This window comes from Thalassophryne amazonica, unplaced genomic scaffold, assembly GCF_902500255.1.
Source record: "Thalassophryne amazonica unplaced genomic scaffold, fThaAma1.1, whole genome shotgun sequence".
Lineage (NCBI taxonomy): Eukaryota > Metazoa > Chordata > Actinopteri > Batrachoidiformes > Batrachoididae > Thalassophryne > Thalassophryne amazonica.
In genome coordinates this window covers 627147-646976 of record NW_022986231.1, presented here as the reverse complement: position 1 = coordinate 646976, position 19830 = coordinate 627147, and the positions used below count along the sequence as shown (strand labels likewise).

The window sequence follows — 19830 nt, the reverse complement described above, 5'->3', positions numbered from 1 at the left end:
ACTCACGCATGCGCACGAGGGTTCAAGCATGTCTGACGTAAAAACATATGAATGAAATCCATATAGTTTTTGAAAAAAATAAAAAGGACCTATACTTTATGGACAGACCTCGTACGCAGGTGCAAAAAATTATAGGCTGTTCATCTACAATGATCTCCAATGCTTTAAAATGGACCAAAAAAAAAAACAGACGTGTGGTAGAAAATGGAAAACAACCATCAAAATGGATAGAAGAATAACCAGAATGGCAAAGGCTCACCCATTGATCAGCTCCAGGATGATCAAAGACAGTCTGGAGTTACCTGTAAGTGCTGTGACAGTTAGAAGACGGCTGTGTGAAGCTAATTTATTTGCAAGAGAAATGGAAGAATATTTTGTGCCTTAAGATTGTGCATATCATGAATGCTTGGTCTTGTTGGATTTGTGAGAATCTACTGAATCTACTGGTACCTTGTTTCCCAAGTAACAATAAGAAATATACTCAAAACCTGGATTAATCTTTTTAGTCACATAGCACTACTATTATTCTGAACACTACTATATGTGTGTATTTAAAATAAATTTTGTGTCTTGGGTGTGTGTGTAAAATAAACTTTTGTGTGTGTGTTTTAGCAAAGCTGGCGTGGAAGCGAGCAGTGAAAGGGGTGAGGGAGATGTGTGACGCCTGTGAAGCCACGCTCTTCAACATCCACTGGGTGTGTCAGAAATGCGGCTTTGTCGTCTGCCTGGACTGCTACAAGGCCAAGGAGAAGAAGAGCTCCAAAGGTCAGTCGTACATGTGCTGGAACATCTAAGTGGACATACGCTGGCTCATGTTCGTGCATCATAAGACATGAGAACTTACGCTCATCATCATTTGTTTCAGTTTAAATGATGGACTTTGAAAATGCTCTTCGTTTCTCACCTGGTCCTTTCTGTGTGGAGTTTCTATGTTCTCCCTGTCCTCACATGGTTCCCCTCCGGCTTCCTCCCACTTCCAAACACATGCAGGTGTGGGGAATTGGTGAGTCTAAACTGACCGCAGGTGTGCATGTGTGTGTGAATGTGTTGACATTCACACACACATGCACACCTGTGGTGTTGGTGCGGTCTGTCAATCTGTGGCCCTGTGACAGATTGGCGTATCCCGCCTCACGCCCTGTGACTGATGGTACTATCATGTCGATATGCACCAACATCTCTGGTACCCTCATCGCACTCGAGCACCAATGAGCCCAAGTGCCTTATGAAAGAGGATTCGAACAATGTGCAAATTTGAGCTGCATTCAAATTCCTCGTATAGGATTTGTGTGGCACTCAACAATATTCGGCAAATTTGGATGGCTAGTGAGTGTAGAGAACATGCACACCACTGTCGAGCTGCAGAATATTAGAAAGGCGGTTGAAGGCTGGTTGTGCTGCATTCCGAGCATTCTGATTGCATTCGATAGAATCTCGAAATGGATCAGGCAAGCCAAATCTTGCTGGAGCGTCCAGATTGTGCCCCCAATAAGCCCTGTGTGTCGTTTATTTACTGAATCAGGTTCACACAACTCACAGACTTTAAAGAACAGCTTGAAACCACTCATTAACAACACAGTTGTCCCGAGTGGAAAACATTAAAGAGTGAGTGCTTTGTCACATGGCTGACAGGAACAAACAGCAGCCATTACTCACACAGGGGTCCTGACGGGAAACAGAAACATCAAAGGGGCCGAGACCCTTTGATATGCGCTTCGCACATCTCACATGCACAACGGACAATGTTCGCCACAAAGTCCCCCCAATAATTCATTAAAGCCCCTGTCACAGTGGCGTATTCATAGAGCTGCTCATTACAGCGTATCGTCTGCGCTGCAAAGCCCCTTTCACACCGGGGCTGCTCCCAGTTGCTTACTGTGGTGTCATGACGACGCAGGAATATCTGCGTCAGGTGCACGCAGCAGGGGGCAGAGTGGAGGTGAGAACGCAGCCTGCAGGTTCTCTGCACAGAGAAGTCAGAGTGCACAGTTTAGCTGCAGACAGACTGTGCGCCGTGCTACTGTCCACTATTGTGAGCCTGCCCACGCTTCAACACGGTACTGTACGCCATTTCACATCTCCCTGTTGTTCTTCTGGAGCTATAAATACTGCAAGATCATTGCTTAACTTTATCATACTGGATTCATTATATGAGGACTGTTCACAGTGTTGTCATTTTATAAAAGCGCTCTCTCTCGCACGCGTGCTCTCGCTCTCGCTCGCTCTCTCTTTAAGGAGTTTTAAGGACTCTGATAGCAAACTCCTTAAAATAAAAGCGCTCTCTCTCTCGCACGCTCTCCCTCCCTCACTCTCTCTCTCTCTCTGTCTAATCAGAGCTGTGACTCTTTAAAATAAACGTGCTCTCGCTGCATGTCCGTGCGCTCATCAAACACTCTGATTGATCAGTCTGATCAAAGCTGAAAAGAGCTGTGACTCTTTAAAATAAGCGTGCACTCGCTGCATAAAAAAAAAATAATAATAATAATAGTGTTAAATGACTCTGTTTTTGAGCCGCACCACACCATGCAGTAGAGAACAGAGCGCACTTCCACAGAGGCAGAAAATAGCACTGAACTGGTTTAATAGCGGCATGATGTGCACACATTAAAATGCGAACTCACGCATGAACAAACACTGAAAAAGGCTGAGTACGCGCACGTATTTCGGACATATTTAAATGAAACACAACGCTGCAATGAGCAGTTCTACGAATACACCACTGTGACAGGGGCTTAAGTGAAAGGAATAGATGTCATTGAGGGGGCAGGTGAATCATCAGGCTACGACTTCTCTGGACCAGAGCATTGGAGGCGCTGTATCGCAGGCTGGGTCGGAGGGCACTCCGGGAGAGGACAATGGACAAGCTCTGCAGGTCTGTCCAGATTTTTGTTCTCTGTCTTCAATACACAAAGGGCCATCATAATGAGGATGCAGTGGTTCCCTGTGAGCATCATGGTGAGTAAAGACGTACTCTGCTGACTGCAGGCATGAGGGAGTGTAGGAAGACAGAAGGCTGTGCCGTGAAGTAGGTACAGGTGCGAAAAGCCTAACCTTGTCCTGAAGCTCACTCCATTGGTGGGCAACTGACTAGGGTGTGGTGGTGTCAGGAATGAAATCTCCTTGGACATGAAGTAGTTGGCCATAAACCAACTCCACCAATGAGTACTGGAAGTCTTCTTTAGGGGCAGTTCGTTAATTTCTAACAACTGACAGAACCCCAAAATTTTGTTTGATTCAATCAGAGACATTGTTACACCTGCATCTCCTGCTGCTATCACTCAGTTGAATAAAGACTGTGACAGTTTTTCTTTTTTTTTTTTTTTTTTTTTTGGTCCCTTTTTATGAGAAAAATTCATGATATCAGGGCAGATATCAACCCCTCCCTTTTTTCTCATGTCCCATATCTTACCTGCCGTCAGTTCTGGATAGTTTCACACCTATATCATTGAAAGAGCTCACCGGTCTGGTTGGCAGGATGAGTTCTTCCTCCTGCCCACTTGATATTGTCTCCAAATCCCTATTTAAAAGGGTAGTCCATTCTATTGGCCCAGCTGTTTTATTGATAATAAACGGATCACTTCTTTCTGTCTGTGTCCCCCAATATTTCAATCAGACAGTTCCCTCTTTTTAAGAAGTCTAATGCTGACCCTCCTTTCCTTCAAAAATGTTAGACCAATTTCAAAGTTGCCTTTTATTTCCAAAGTTTTTAGTGTAGGCTCACTTGTCATGAAATAAAATTTTGTCTTTTTTGTGGCAAAAAGCAAAAACTCACCTGATTCTGTTAGAATTGTTGTGTGGGCCGCTGAAGAGGAGGTACTGCTGGCCCACCACCACCACCAGAGGGCGCCCTGCCTGGAGTGCGGGCTCCAGGCACTAGAGGGCGCTGCCGCCTTGCAGGAGCAGCCAGAGTGACAGCTGTCACCCATCACCTGCGACAGCTGTCATCAATCATCGGATCTGCAGGGGTATATCAGCAGGACGGCATCTCCACCTCATCGCCGAGATATCGTTTCTACTGAGAAGGTAACGTGCTCAGCTGACTGTTTAACAGTGATCTTTGTGACTTTTGTGTTTTGCTCTGAGTATTTTCCAACGAGAGGTGGAGGTAACTTACCTGCCGTTCGGATTCCTGGGTGCGAACGCGCCCTCCTTTAATTGTCCTTTGTTCCTCGCCAGCAGTACCAGGTCCGACACGCGGAGGCAGTGGCCACCTGGGAGTTCGGGACTTGGCGGCTCCAGTATTCCCGGGGTCTGGTGGCGGAGGAAACCGTGTGGTTCCGGTTCTACTTTGGAGAGGCGTCTCCTATCTTCGAGCCTGCCCACACGACACCTGTGTGAATTCGACTTTGTCTATTATTGTAATCTGTTGTACTTGTTGTGCATATTCACAACAGTAAAGTGTGTTATTTGACCTATTCCATTGTCCGTTCATTTGCGCCCCCTGTTGTGGGTCCGTGTACTTACACTTTCACAACAGGATATCTCGGCCACCTCGTCATGGATCCCGAGGGGCGTCAACCGGCTGTTGAACAGCCAATGGAAGAACAGGGCGCACAGGCGCCCGCAGGAGGAATGATCGGTGAGTTGCAGCGGATCCTCACCGTTTTCACGGCTCGGTTGGATTTAATGACCGAGCAGAACGTCCTCCTTAACCGCAGGGTGGAGGCTCTCGCCGCGCAGGTGGAGGTGCGCCCTCAGGGCGCTGCTGCGGCTCTCCCTCCTGTCGACCCTGTGCGTAACAGTGACGTTCCACTGGTCGTTCAACGACCCCTCCCACCTTCCCCGGAAGCATACATAAGCCCTCCAGAGCCGTACGGAGGTTGTGTGGAGACGTGCGCGGACTTCCTTATGCAGTGTTCGCTCGTCTTCGCACAACGTCCTGTCATGTACGCGACTGGTTCTAGCAAGATAGCTTATGTGATTAATCTGCTTCGCGGCAAGGCACGCGCTTGGGCTACAGCGCTTTGGGAGCAAAATTCACGGCTCCTTCTGACATATGATGGGTTTGTGAGGGAGTTCAGAACAGTGTTCGATCACCCAAATAGAGGAGAGACCGCTTCAGCCGTGCTGCTGTCAATGAGACAGGGGCGCCGGAGCGCAGCTGCTTATGCAGTCGACTTCCGCATCGCGGCTGCGAGGTCCGGCTGGAATAACACTGCCCTCCGCGCCGCCTTCGTAAACGGACTGTCGTTGGTCCTGAAGGAGCTCCTGGTGGCTAAGGACGAACCGCGGGATTTAGACGGGCTTATCGATCTCGTTATACGATTAGACAATCGGTTAGAGGAACGCCGTCGGGAGCGAGGCGAAGGACGTGACCAGATACGCGCCGCCCCTCTCCCTTCCGGGTTCGAAAAGGGGCCGCCCTCCCCACGCTCCACAGCCGCAGCGCTTTGTGGGGCAACAGCTCCCCCTGTTGACGTTGTTAGGGAGACGCACAGGGCCAAAATGGGGAGGCTGATCCGTGGAGAGTGTTTTCTCTGCAGCTCAACAGAGCACACACAGAGAGACTGCCCCAAACGGCCAAAACGTCAACACTCGCCCTTGGAGACTGGGCTAAGGGGGGGTCAAGACAAATTGCCACATGACTCCCAGTCACAATCCTGAGCGGGGATTTAACCCTTCAAGCCCGAGCACTGGTGGACACGGGGTCAGAAGGGAATCTGCTAGACAGCAGATGGGCAAAGGAGGTAGGGCTCCCTCTGGTGGCGCTTCCTACACCATTGCAGGTGCGGGCACTAGATGGCACCCTCCTCCCTTTACTCACACACAAGACACCACCAGTAACTCTGGTGGTGTCTGGAAACCACCGGGAGGAGATTGAGTTTTTTGTAACTCCTTCTACCTCCTGCGTGATTTTGGGCATCCCATGGATGTTAAAGCACAATCCCCGGATCGATTGGCCGTCTGGGGTGGTGGTTCAGTGGAGCGAAACCTGCCATCGGGTGTGTTTAGGATCCTCGGTTCCTCCTGGTTCCCAGGCTAAGGAGGAGGTCAAAGTCCCTCCCAATCTGACGGCAGTGCCGGTTGAGTACCACGATCTTGCTGACGTCTTCAGCAAGGATCTGGCACTCACCCTTCCCCCGCACCGTCCGTACGATTGTGCCATTGATTTGGTTCCAGGCGCTGAGTTCCCGTCCAGCAGGCTGTACAACCTCTCACGACCTGAGCGCGAATCAATGGAGACCTACATCCGGGACTCATTAGCTGCCGGGCTGATCCGGAACTCCACCTCCCCGATGGGGGCAGGTTTCTTTTTTGTGGGCAAGAAAGATGGCGGACTTCGTCCATGTATTGATTACAGGGGGCTGAATGAGATTACGGTTCGCAACCGATACCCGTTGCCATTATTAGATTCCGTGTTCACCCCCCTGCATGGAGCCAAAATCTTTACTAAGCTGGATCTTAGAAATGCGTATCACCTGGTTCGGATCCGGAAGGGAGACGAATGGAAGACGGCATTCAACACCCCATTAGGTCACTTTGAGTACCTGGTCATGCCGTTCGGCCTCACAAACGCCCCTGCGACGTTCCAAGCATTAGTTAATGATGTCTTGCGGGATTTCCTGCACCGATTCGTCTTCGTATATCTAGATGATATACTCATCTTTTCTCCGGATCCTGAGACTCATGTCCGGCATGTACGTCAGGTCCTGCAGCGGTTGTTGGAGAACCGGCTGTTTGTGAAGGGCGAGAAGTGTGAGTTTCACCTCACATCTTTGTCCTTCCTGGGGTTTATCATCTCCCCCAACTCCGTCGCTCCTGATCCGGCCAAGGTTGCGGCGGTGAGAGACTGGCCCCAACCCACTAGCCGTAGGAAGCTGCAACAGTTCCTCGGCTTTGCAAATTTCTACAGGAGGTTCATTAAGGGCTACAGTCAGGTAGTTAGCCCCCTGACAGCCCTGACCTCACCAAAAGTCCCCTTCACCTGGTCGGATCGTTATGATGCCGCGTTCAAGGAGTTGAAACGGCGCTTCTCGTCTGCACCCGTTCTGGTGCAGCCCGATCCTAGTCGCCAGTTAGTGGTTGAAGTGGACGCCTCGGACTCAGGGATAGGAGCTGTGCTTTCCCAGAGCGGGAAGACCGATAAGGTCCTTCACCCGTGTGCCTATTTTTCCCGCAGGTTGACCCCGGCCGAACGGAACTATGACGTCGGCAATCGAGAGCTCCTTGCGGTGAAAGAGGCCCTTGAAGAGTGGAGACATCTGTTGGAGGGAACGTCCGTGCCATTCACGGTTTTCACTGACCACCGGAACCTGGAGTATATCAGGACCGCCAAGCGGCTGAACCCCAGGCAAGCCCGCTGGTCACTGTTCTTCGGCCGTTTTGACTTCCGGATCACCTACCGTCCCGGGACCAAAAACCAGAGATCGGATGCCTTGTCCCGGGTACATGAAGACGAAGTCAAAACGGAGTTGTCGGATCCACCGGAACCCATCATCCCGGAGTCCACTATCGTGGCCACCCTCACCTGGGACGTAGAGAGAACCGTCCGGGAGGCCCTGGCACGAAGCCCGGACCCTGGAACCGGGCCGAAGAATAGACTTTACGTCCCACCAGAAGCTAGGGCTGCAGTCCTGGACTTCTGTCACGGCTCTAAGCTCTCCTGTCATCCAGGGGTGCGAAGAACCGTGGCAGTTGTCCGGCAGCGCTTCTGGTGGGCGTCCCTGGAGGCCGACGTCCGGGATTATATCCAGGCCTGTACCACCTGCGCCAGGGGCAAGGCCGACCATCGCAAGGTATCGGGATTGCTACAGCCGCTGCCCGTGCCTCATCGCCCCTGGTCTCACATCGGCCTGGATTTTGTCACGGGCCTCCCGCCGTCCCAGGGCAACACCGTCATCCTCACGATAGTGGACCGATTCTCCAAGGCGGCCCACTTCGTGGCCCTCCCAAAGCTCCCAACGGCCCAGGAGACAGCGGACCTCCTGGTCCACCACGTCGTCCGGCTGCATGGGATCCCAACAGACATCGTCTCCGATCGCGGTCCCCAGTTCTCCTCGCACGTCTGGAGGAGCTTCTGCCGGGAACTGGGGGCCACGGTCAGTCTCTCATCTGGGTATCATCCCCAAACCAACGGGCAAGCAGAACGGGCCAACCAAGAGATGGAGCAGACCCTGCGTTGCGTGACAACCGCGCACCCGGCGGCCTGGAGTACCCATCTGGCCTGGATCGAGTATGCCCACAACAGCCAAGTGTCGTCAGCCACCGGCCTCTCCCCTTTTGAGGTATGTCTAGGGTATCAGCCCCCGTTGTTTCCGGTGGTTGAGGGAGAGGTCGGTGTGCCCTCGGTCCAGGCCCACCTGCGGAAGTGCCGTCGGGTGTGGCGAGCCGCCCGTTCTGCTTTGCTGAAGGCCCGGATGAGGGCAAAGGCCCATGCAGACCGTCGGCGGACCCCGGCCCCTACGTATCGTCCAGGGCAGGAGGTGTGGTTGTCAACCAAGGACATTCCACTCCAAGTAGCCTCCCCGAAACTACAGGAATGGTACATAGGTCCCTTTAAAATCCTCAAGGTCATCAGTCCCGCCGCAGTGAGGCTTCAGCTTCCGGCCTCACTGCGGATCCATCCCGTGTTTCACGTGTCAAGGATCAAACCACATCACACCTCACCCCTCTGTACTCCGGGTCCGGCACCACCTCCTGCCCGGATCATCGATGACGAGCCGGCTTGGACTGTGCGCCGGCTTTTGGATGTCCGACGGATGGGCCGGGGCTTCCAGTATTTGGTGGACTGGGAGGGGTACGGCCCCGAAGAACGCTCCTGGGTGAAGAGGAGCTTCATCCTGGACCCGGCCCTCCTGGCCGACTTCTACCGCCGCCACCTGGACAAGCCTGGTTGGGCGCCAGGAGGCGCCCGTTGAGGGGGGGGTCCTGTTGTGTGGGCCGCTGAAGAGGAGGTACTGCTGGCCCACCACCACCAGAGGGCGCCCTGCCTGGAGTGCGGGCTCCAGGCACTAGAGGGCGCTGCCGCCTTGCAGGAGCAGCCAGAGTGACAGCTGTCACCCATCACCTGCGACAGCTGTCATCAATCATCGGATCTGCAGGGGTATATCAGCAGGACGGCATCTCCACTTCATCGCCGAGATATCATTTCTACTGAGAAGGTAACGTGCTCAGCTGACTGTTTAACAGTGATCTTTGTGACTTTTGTGTTTTGCTCTGAGTATTTTCCAACGAGAGGTGGAGGTAACTTACCTGCCGTTCGGATTCCTGGGTGCGAACGCGCCCTCCTTTAATTGTCCTTTGTTCCTCGCCAGCAGTACCAGGTCCGACACGCGGAGGCAGTGGCCACCTGGGAGTTCGGGACTTGGCGGCTCCAGTATTCCCGGGGTCTGGTGGCGGAGGAAACCGTGTGGTTCCGGTTCTACTTTGGAGAGGCGTCTCCTATCTTCGAGCCTGCCCACACGACACCTGTGTGAATTCGACTTTGTCTATTATTGTAATCTGTTGTACTTGTTGTGCATATTCACAACAGTAAAGTGTGTTATTTGACCTATTCCATTGTCCGTTCATTTGCGCCCCCTGTTGTGGGTCCGTGTACTTACACTTTCACAACAAGAATATGATTTAAACAAGAAAAATAGGGTGCCATTTTTTGTACTAAAATGCATATTATTTAAAAATCATACAATGTGATTTTCTGTTGTTTTTTTTATTGTTCCTTCTCTCACAGTTGAAGTGTACCTAAGATAAAAATTACAGACCTCTCCATTCTTTGTAGGTGGGAAAACTTGCAAAATTGACAGTGGATCAAATACTTATTTGCATCACTGTATGTTAACCAATATGACAGAGTTTTCATCTAAGAAGATGTCAAAAACTGTGGATTTTGGACTGCTGAGCAGCAAACAAACAAATTATACAAACTACTAGTGTGTTGCCCATGGGGATCCACAGGCTCTAGATTGGGTAGTGTTTATGAAAACGGTAGCTGTCATTTTTCAAGGGTGGCAGTAAATTATGCAAAGTTTCTATAATGAGTTGGAATGGCATATGAGTCCAGAATGTTTTTAGAACCTTAGGCCTCAACAATTTTGACAAGACGAATTCAACCCTTTTATATCCTGTTAATTATGTAATTACATTTCGCAATTTGATGATTCCATTGGTTTCCTTACATTAGAAAACCTATATTTAGGAACTTTTTTGTAATTATAGCTTGTATATTAGCAAAGATATTGCATTATTGCTAAACGGAGGGCATTTTCAGGGCTGTGAAAACTCCGCGTTAGTGTTTAACTCTGTAATTGTGATCCTCACTGAGTTTTTAAAATGTCTATTGCAAAATGTTCCTTTTTTTTACGACATCATGCAAGTTTTATCAGACCGCAGCAGTTCGCGGACACTGTGTGTTATAGATACAAATCAGTGTCGTCGGATCCGCAGAGTTTCGAGGAGAAAAAAGCCTGGCTGTTGCGACAGTTGTCATAACGTGAGACTGTTTGGTTGCTGCGGTGATGCTGTGTGTCTCCTGCGCGAAGCTAAAGCTAAACATAGCATGTGGACATCGCAAACCTTTAGAGCTCTAAAGTTTTTAAAAGAAGACTTGTGCAGCCTGTCTGTGTCACGGACCGACGTTGGACAGAGAGAAGATGGTGAAAAAGATTGTTTGACAAAGTCTGATAAGGACAAGAATCCGTGGAATTGTCGCTGGCTTCATCACCACATCTGAAAGATAAAAGAAACGCGAAAAGTGAACTGTGCTCTCAGGAAACACGGTAAGAATTTTTCTCTCTGGATAATAAACAATGTGTTGTTCAAACAGGATTTTAGACAAGATTATGCCACTTTTGTCATTAGTCTAGATTTTCTTTCATTGGGAAAAAAAAGACTGGCTTTGAATGGATTTACATGAATTTACAAAAGAATGTAAATGAGTTTTTATTAATGTAGACTTTTTCATGGGAAAAAGACACTGTGGCTTTGAGTGGATTTACAGGAATTTACACAAGAATATGTGGCTTTTTACTATAATGTATGTTGTTGATATTTTACCCTGATTATCAAAATATTCTCCAAGCTTTAAGGTGCGTTTACACATAACCGCGTTATGAATGTCACTTTTCTGTCATTTGTGACACATTCCTGACATTCTTAATGTGACTTGACGCATCTGAATAGGTTTCTTAATAGTGCGTGTTGGTGCGTGATATTCTTGATATTCGTGGAGCATGTTTTTGCCTGTCAAAAAATCTTCCACGAATGTCACACACCACCCTCATTTCGTCTCACGTCGTGGAGGTAGCAGCTGAGCGTGTTGATCCATCTTGATGAATAGTGATCCTTAATAGAACATGACAACGTTCGTAGTGGTTCCTGTGATGGTTCTTGGAACCCAAAGTGTCACGCATTATTACGAAGTGACACGGAAACTGTCAAGTTTTGACACGACTTGTAACACGGCGTCACATTTCACTGCGCGCCACGATGAATCAGTTTTCTGTCATGTGCGCACAATTAAACTCGGCTCCAAATGTCATTCCACAGTTCCTGCTGAAGCTCCTCAGGACGCTCCTGCAGGTGTTCCACCTGCTGTTGTAACCAATGAGCGGGAGAACGAGTCTGAGCAACCAGAGGAGCGAGAGGAGACTCACGTGCAGCCAGACATCTTCTGCACCTCCTCCAGTCCGGCGGAGGAAGAAGCGCACGCACAATTACACCCTGCTGCACACATTCAGTTTGATTGCTGACACCGGTTAAAAGTCTAATTTCAGTGCTCTTCAGCGCGCTCCTGCAGGTGTTCCACCTGGTGCATGTGCCTGATGTTTGGGAAAATGCACGAGACGAGAGCCGCATGAAGCCACACATCTGGCTCTGTCCGTCTCCTCCTCCTCCTCTCTGCGCCACTCCATGGCACAGAGCTCAACTACGTATGCAGTCACAAAGTTCTTCTGAAAAGCTGGAGCGATCTGAATTCAGTTGGATGAATATGGGTGTGTGTGTGGAGACAATTCACCTCGTTCACAACGTGACAGAACTTGACGATGTGCTGTTACGTGCAGTAGCGCGCAACAACGCGGAACACTATTCTTGACCGTGCGTAATAGTTCCTGATAATTCTCCAGCAACGTGATATTAATCGTAACGTGTGGTAACAGGTTGCAGCAGTTCCTGAGGACACCTGACACCTCTGCCCCGAATCATCACATTCGTGATCAGCGGCCAAGAATGTGTACTTCGTGGCATTCGTGACTTGTCATCGTTATGTGTAACCGCAGCATTAGCTGTGGTTTTTGAAATGCTGTAACAGTCTTTTCAGTCTTCATGAATTTCATGTAGTTTAATTCTTCTGAGTTAATGCATAATTTGGTTTACAATTAAAAGGAAAATCATTCCAGGTCCTACTTCCATGTCATATACTGTTATTTCAACATGATCATTGAAGGTTCAAATGAAATGTTTAGTCTTGGATCATTTAAATATGCACTAAATTTGAGCTTTTTTGTTCCAGGATATGCTGAAAATGTATCATTAGATTAAAAAATTAATTTGGTTTCTGGGATCCCACGGGGCCCGAGACCCCGGCTCCTGGGCCCACCAGACCCCCTGCAAATTTTCCTCGGATTTCAGTTTTCATTTCACAGCCTTGCATTTTGGATATAATCTTGGATTTTGGACCCTTAGAATGTGAAGAAAAAATAGCACTCATTTTTTTTTTTTAAAGTTCTCCTATCTTTCAAAATCAAGTGAGTTTTTGCTTTTACAAAAAAAAAAAATTACACAAAATTACAAACTACCTTACACGATTTTGAAAAAGTGGTGGCCCAGCAGCTTAATGAGGTTTTAGCTGAACAGAATCTTGATTAATTCCAGTCTAGGTTCCGTCACTTGCACTCTTCAGAAACTTCCCTTCTCAGAGTTTCCAATGATATTTTATTGCGCAGAGATGCAGGTCAGTATTCTGTACTTGTCCTTTTGGATTTCTCTGCAGCTGTTGACACGATCGATCACTGGGTTTTAATCGAGAGACTAAGGACTGGGGTGGGCATTTCTGGGTCTGCTCTGGACTTCATCCTCTGGTCACATTTCCACAACCAGGTCATCTTCAGGTCCCTGTGGTGGTAGTTCTGCCAAATTCTCCCATGCCATGTCAGCATCTGGTCCTTCTGGTGGTAATTCTGCCAAGTACTTCAGTGCTGAGTCACACTTACTTGACAGGTCTTCAACACCCTCAGCCGTGCCACCTCCAGTCAGTGGCAGCTCTGATGGACAACATAAAAGGAAATAAGGGAAAAAGAGACCAGCCCCTTCCCCATCAAATCAAATGCTTCACAGGTGGTTAAAAGGCTCAGATAAATGAAAAACTTTGGAAAATGTGAATAGATATTGAATATGCCATCAGAGTGAACCGAAGTCAGATAATCTCATAAGTTTAATGTAGTATCCATTTAACTAATTTATTTTTAATTTAAAGTCACAAAGAAATGGAATAATCTGCAATAATGCTAACTGAAGTTGGTAATTACTCAATCAGAGAACGTCTGTGTCATTGGCAGTAAAAGGAAAATATGTACAAATCATAGTTAAGTTTTATTTGATCCCATATTTTGATGTAGAGAATGATCATTGATCTGAAGCTTTTATTGTTACATATAAAATTATTTAAACAGATTGATGTGGATGTCTTATTAGTATGATGTATTGGAGCTGTTGTGGTACCACAAAAAATTGGTAAGTGTCTCAACTTTTCTTGCAGTCAGTTGCACTTTTTACTTTTTACTTTGTGTGTGTGCACGCACGCACACACACAAAGTGATTACAGATAACCAGTGCCACTTCTCTATTAAAAATCTGAAATTCTACTTTATGTATTTGTGTTTGGTTTATATATGTGCAGGGCTATTTTATTGTTTCAGGAATTGACACTGCATTTCTTTTTTTGATAGATAAAGAGCTTTACGGCTGGATAAAATGTGTCAAAGGTCAACCCCATGACCACAAACATCTGATGCCAACCCAGATCATACCTGGCACAGGTACGTCTGAAAACAGCTGTGCTGCTTTAACCTTTGTGTGCACACCTTTATTTAGTGCCACCTTTGTTCATGATTTGTTCTTGTGCAAAAATTGATTTATTTTTTAAGCGAGGTGCTGTGGGTTGTTATATAGAAATCACCCTGTTTGTCCGTCTGTCCCTGAGAGTCACGGATTATATGAAGATGTGTATGAAGGAAAATAGTTGTGGTCTGACACATTACATGTGCAGAGGTTTAACTTGTTTGTTCATTCAGCTACCACCCGAAATTAGAAAAAGTTGGGGTAATATGAAAATGCAACAAAACAAAAACAGAGAAAAAATGCAGTGATTCTTTCATTTCCTTGAACTTATATTTCATTGCAGGCAGCATGAAGATATTTCATTTTTTTTGTGTTCAGCTTAATTTCTTTGTATAATATACGTCCTGAAACATGTTCCTAAAAAGTTTGGACAGAATTTTAGATAAAATATAGAATATTCTGCCCCAGCAACATCAGTAAGGAGTGCCAGTGATGCTGGGTTGGTGATTTTAGCAGGACAGCTGTGGTGTGAATACTTTGAAGCAGTCAGTACTGCTGGCTGTTAGTGATGTCGCCGCTTACCAGCTTGTTAACTGTGGACAGACAAATGAAAGAATCCCGAAACACAAATGTGATGATGGCTGTTGGATGTGTAATGACTGTCATGTCGAACTCATGCATAGGTGTCAACCTGACTCCAGAAAGGGCAAAGAGGGTGCAGGTTTCTTTGTAACCACTAACTCTGGTGATTTCACTGATGAACTCATCCCGTCTGCTGTTAATCGGTTTTTGCATCTTTCTGGAGTCAAATTGACACCTATGCTCATAGAACCTGGAAATATTAAAGCTTATGAAGACGTGTGAAGCCTGAACAAGCATCAGACAGCAGGACGGTATTCTCCGTCACCGTGTGTGTGCCACTTAAGAAGTAAAACCAGCGGGATGTGGTTGTGTTGCAGGGTTTGTAAGGCTGGTTTACACCTATTGTGTAATGCCCCAGCAGAAGACTAATGCCTCCCCTGTTATGGTATACAGTAATGTTCAGAATAATAGTAGTGCTATGTGAATAAAAGATTAATCCAGGTTTTGAGTATATTTCTTATTGTTACATGGGAAACAAGGTACCAGTAGATTCAGTAGATTCTCACAAATCCAACAAGACCAAGCATTCATGATATGCACACTCTTAAGGGTATGAAATTGGGCTATTAGTAAAAAAAAAGTAGAAAAGGGGGTGTTCACAATAATAGTAGCATCTGCTGTTGACGCTACAAACTCAAAACTGTTATGTTCAAACTGCTTTTTTAGCAATCCTGTGAATCACTAAACTAGTATTTAGTTATATAACCACAGTTTTTCATGATTTCTTCACATCTGCGAGGCATTAATTTTGTTGGTTTGGAACCAAGATTTTGCTGGTTTACTAGTGTGTTTGGGGTCATTGTCTTGTTGAAGCACCCATTTCAAGGGCATGTCCTCTTCAGCATAAGGCAACATGACCTCTTCAAGTATTTTGACATATCCAAACTGATCCATGATACCTGGTATGCGATATATAGGCCCAACACCATAGTAGGAGAAACATGCCCATATCATGATGCTTGCACCACCATGCTTCACTGTCTTCACTGTGAACTGTGGCTTGAATTCAGAGTTTGGGGGTCGTCTCACAAACTGTCTGCGGCCCTTGGACCCAAAAAGAATAATTTTACTATCATCAGTCCACAAAATATTCCTCCATTTCTCTTTAGCCCAATTGATGTGTTCTTTGGCAAATTGTAACCTCTTCTGCACGTCTTTTATTTAACAGAGGGACTTTGCGGGGGATTCTTGCAAATAAATTAGCTTCACACAGCCGTCTTCTAACTGTCACAGCACTTACAGGTAACTCCAGACTGTCTTTGATCATCCTGGAGCTGATCAATGGGTGAGCCTTTGCCATTCTGGTTATTCTTCTATCCATTTTGATGGTTGTTTTCCGTTTTCTACCACACGTCGGTTTTTTTTTTTCCATTTTTTTTTCTTCATTTTAAAGCATTGGAGATCATTGTAGATGAACAGCTTATAATTTTTTGCACCTGCGTATAAGTTTTCCCCTCTCCAATCAACTTTTTAATCAAACTACACTGTTCTTCTGAACAATGTCTTGAACGTCCCATTTTCCTCAGGCTTTCAAAGAGAAAAGCATGTTCAACAGGTGCTGGCTTCATCCTTAAATAGGGGACACCTGATTTTGTTCCACAAAATTGACAAACTCACTGACTGAATGCCACACTACTATTATTGTGAACACGCCCTTTTCTACATTTTTTTTACTAATAGCCCAATTTCATAGTCTTAAGAGTGTGCATATCATGAATGCTTGGTCGTGTTGGATTTGTGAGAATCTACTGAATCTACTGGTACCTTGTTTCCCATGTAACAATAAGAAATATACTCAAAACCTGGATTAATCTTTTTAGTCACAGCACTACTATGCAGGGGTGGTGGCCAAGTGGTTAATGTGCTTGGTTTCAGTGCAGAAGGTTCCGGGTTCAAATCCCACCCCTGCCACATTTCTCCATTTAATGTGGAGTTGCGTCAGGAAGGGCATCCGGCGTAAAACCTTTGCCAATTCAACATGCAGATCCACCTCGGATTTGCTGTGGCGACCCCAAGTACAAACAAGGGAGCAGCCGAAGGGACTTACTAGTCACATAGCACTACTATTATTCTGAACACTACTGCACGTATATTGTCACAGGGCATATGTTGTCACCAGTGACGATATATGTCAATGTTCACGGCACCAGCACATAATGTCGCTGATAAATATCATCCCCAGTGACAATATATACTGTCAATCAAGGCACATATCGTCGCTGCTTGTCAGAGCAAGAAGTAAAACTTAGAGATGATGGCAGTTATGGTGATGATGATGATGACAACAGCAGCGTATTCGGCCCTGGGGTCTTGCCTCTTTGCTCGCCACTCTAGAGGGAATTCCGGGTTCCTGATTCCCTCAGGAGCGGTGAGCAAAGAGGAAAGAGTGCGTGGGAAATGTGGCAATGAATGGTGTGAGGCTGGTAACAGCCCCAGTCCCGCCTGGGGTCAGGTCTTCCCAGAGACGAGTTGTGTGGGAATGTAGCCCAAGGGTGTTGTTGTTGTTTTTTTGTTTGTTTGTTTGTTTTTTTGCGCATGGCCCTGGGGGTGCTTGCAGCACTTTGAGGATGGCAGCGTGGTGGGGGAAGCCCACGGGAGGCTGCAGGCAACCATACCGCCAGAGACCATTGCACGTCGACCGCTAACCCATTACGCCGGCAGGAGGTCTTAAAAAGTAGGCTTCCAGTGGATGGGCACCAGGTTTGATTCTGGTGTTTTATTGCTGTGAGCGCCTAAAAAGCATCACATTTAATTTCTTGCAAGCCTTCTTTACAGCGCCAGGACTTTTGGCGATCAGTGCACACAGGACCAAGGAAGATGGTTTGATCCATCCTATATTAACTGGTGATGTGTGACGTGGAGATGCTTCTGTGCTGGCTGTAGAATGCCACATGACATTCATGCCATGCCATGACTTTGATCACTCAGATGGTGGTGAATTATTCAAAGCGCTCGGGTGATCTTGGCTCAATAATAATACAAATGCCGGTGCTGCTGCTGCTTCTGCTGATGGTGGTGATACAGCAGGGACCCTGAACCCTTGCACCTTGACAATTTCTGATTAAAATATTTACCGTGTGTGCGGTTGCTGAGTCCTCTCGAGGCCTCCCTTCCTGTCCTGCAACCATGGGCTTGCCAAAGCCCGCAGTTGAACAGAAAATGACTGTCACGTGGTGATGTGATCCCCAAAGTGAGACTTAAGGACCAACGGGGTGGTGCAAATCACAAGAGGAGAAATTTTATTTCGTCATTCATGTGTTAGAATGACAGGTCCGTGCGAGCTGGGCTGTGGCCTATTTTGTAACCATGAAATGACACTTGCGAGGAAGTCCTCCTATACATTGCCTTCTGATTTATATATTTTTGTAATACTCATTTTCAGTGTGCACGACATTATATTATATAACGGCTGAGTGGATCTCTGTCATTTGATTGGTGCTTTGTATGTCACAAGACATGGATTATTCATCCCATTTGTGTTGCATTTAATGTGCAGATTTGGTTCTATTTACTGTGCCGTTTGGTTCCATACATTTTGTACCATTACACGCTGTGAGCCCCATCCACGCACACACTGGTGGGGGCAGCATTTAGCCAAACGTGGCAGAGTTTGTTTTGCTGACTGAGGATGATTTGAAGGAGCTAATTGACGGTGCCAATTCTTCTAACACACAAAAACTAACCAAATCCACTGTGCCATAAGCCGTCTGGAGTCATGAAGAGCTGGACAAATTTCTGACGCGATTTTTTGCTGGACTGAGGAAGTACACAAAGTCTTTTTTTGGGGTGGTCAGAATTATTTTTGAACTAACCGTTATTCGAAGTTGACTGAGAACAATTTTGGACTCCAATTTAAAGTTTGTGTTGGACTGTTGACAAACACCAAATGTAAGTCCCTTTTCTGTTGTTTATAAATTTATATATCATATGACAAGGGTCTATTTTAGCTGTTACATAAAACAAATAGTGAATGTTTTTTCATTCTTTCAATTTAATGAATATTTAACTCGGTGAAATATTCATACCATTGAACTCATAAACATTCATTATTTGTATATTGTCGTGTATGTGCAGACGATGATAACTTGGCTGCTGCCGGTGGAACAATCACACGGGGATTTACGCTGTGCCGACAGTTCTACCACTTATCCACAGATTTACTCGTGAATCCAACCAGCTTTTACACATGGAGTGCACGGGTGTAATTCATGCAAGTGTCAAGGCGCCTGCTCAGTACCATTTTTGATGATCACTTGTATCCCATGAAGTACAACATGGCTGCAGTATGCAAACATTGTAAAGAAAGCCTTATTATTTAGTCAAAACTACAATTAGGGACTAACCCTGTTGTGTCGGATGATGTGTCGGACGTTCATGCTGGGATATATGGTTGAAAATAGGCTTTACCGGCAATGCGTTGTGGAGCCGGTGAAAAGCAGATTTATTGGCGACGCATTAGCGAAGCCAATAAAACGGATATTTTCGACTGTATATACAGCATAATCGTCACACATCATCAGACACAAGGGGGTTATTCCCATTCTAATCCAATTCCATCGTTTGCACGGTTTATTTTTCTGTAGGTAATTTGGTCGGCCAGGGTAGGCTTACCGTGAAGCAGCGACCCATCTCTCCAACAGCGGTCATGGCCGCGGAGTAATCCATCAAATGTGAAAATCCATCAAATCCATAAACGTGAAACAGTAATTCTGTATCAGAATCCACATCAGTACTTTCATACAGTATCTTAAATTCACCCATTTCAGCGGCGGCACGCGACTTTCTCTCACTCTGAGCTAACGGCACTAACAGCTACCAGAGCGCGCAGGCAGTGTTCTGACTAATTGTGTGCCTCAAAAGTTCAGCACCCGACAATACTGCACATGCATAGTTGCACTCGCATGGGCTGTTGCATGCGGAGAACGGGAATGACATTCAACAGTAATCACATCTCCTCAGAACACCGGTCAGGGAGCGGAGATATTATACGCCTGATTATGTTACACGATTAACCAATCAGATTTGCGGAAAAAATGTAATTGGATTAGAATTATTGAAAATCTGCCCTGCCTCTCTCTCTCTCTCTCTCTCTCTCTCTCTCTCTCTCTCTCTCTCACACACACATATGTTGTGAGATATCATGACAATATGTACCAATATTCACGGCACATATTGTCACTGGTGCAGTTGATT

General features: G+C 46.6%; 1 protein-coding gene across 1 annotated transcript in view; it reads left to right on the top strand.

Moving 5' to 3' along the window:
• The window catches only part of jmjd1cb (jumonji domain containing 1Cb), a 651485-nt gene that overhangs the window by 458539 nt on the left and 173116 nt on the right, over positions 1–19830 (top strand). The window contains exons 16-17 of the mRNA XM_034165192.1: positions 613–765; positions 13884–13973. Coding sequence (XP_034021083.1) covers positions 613–765; positions 13884–13973 — 243 coding nt within the window. The remainder of the gene's footprint in view (positions 1–612; positions 766–13883; positions 13974–19830) is intronic.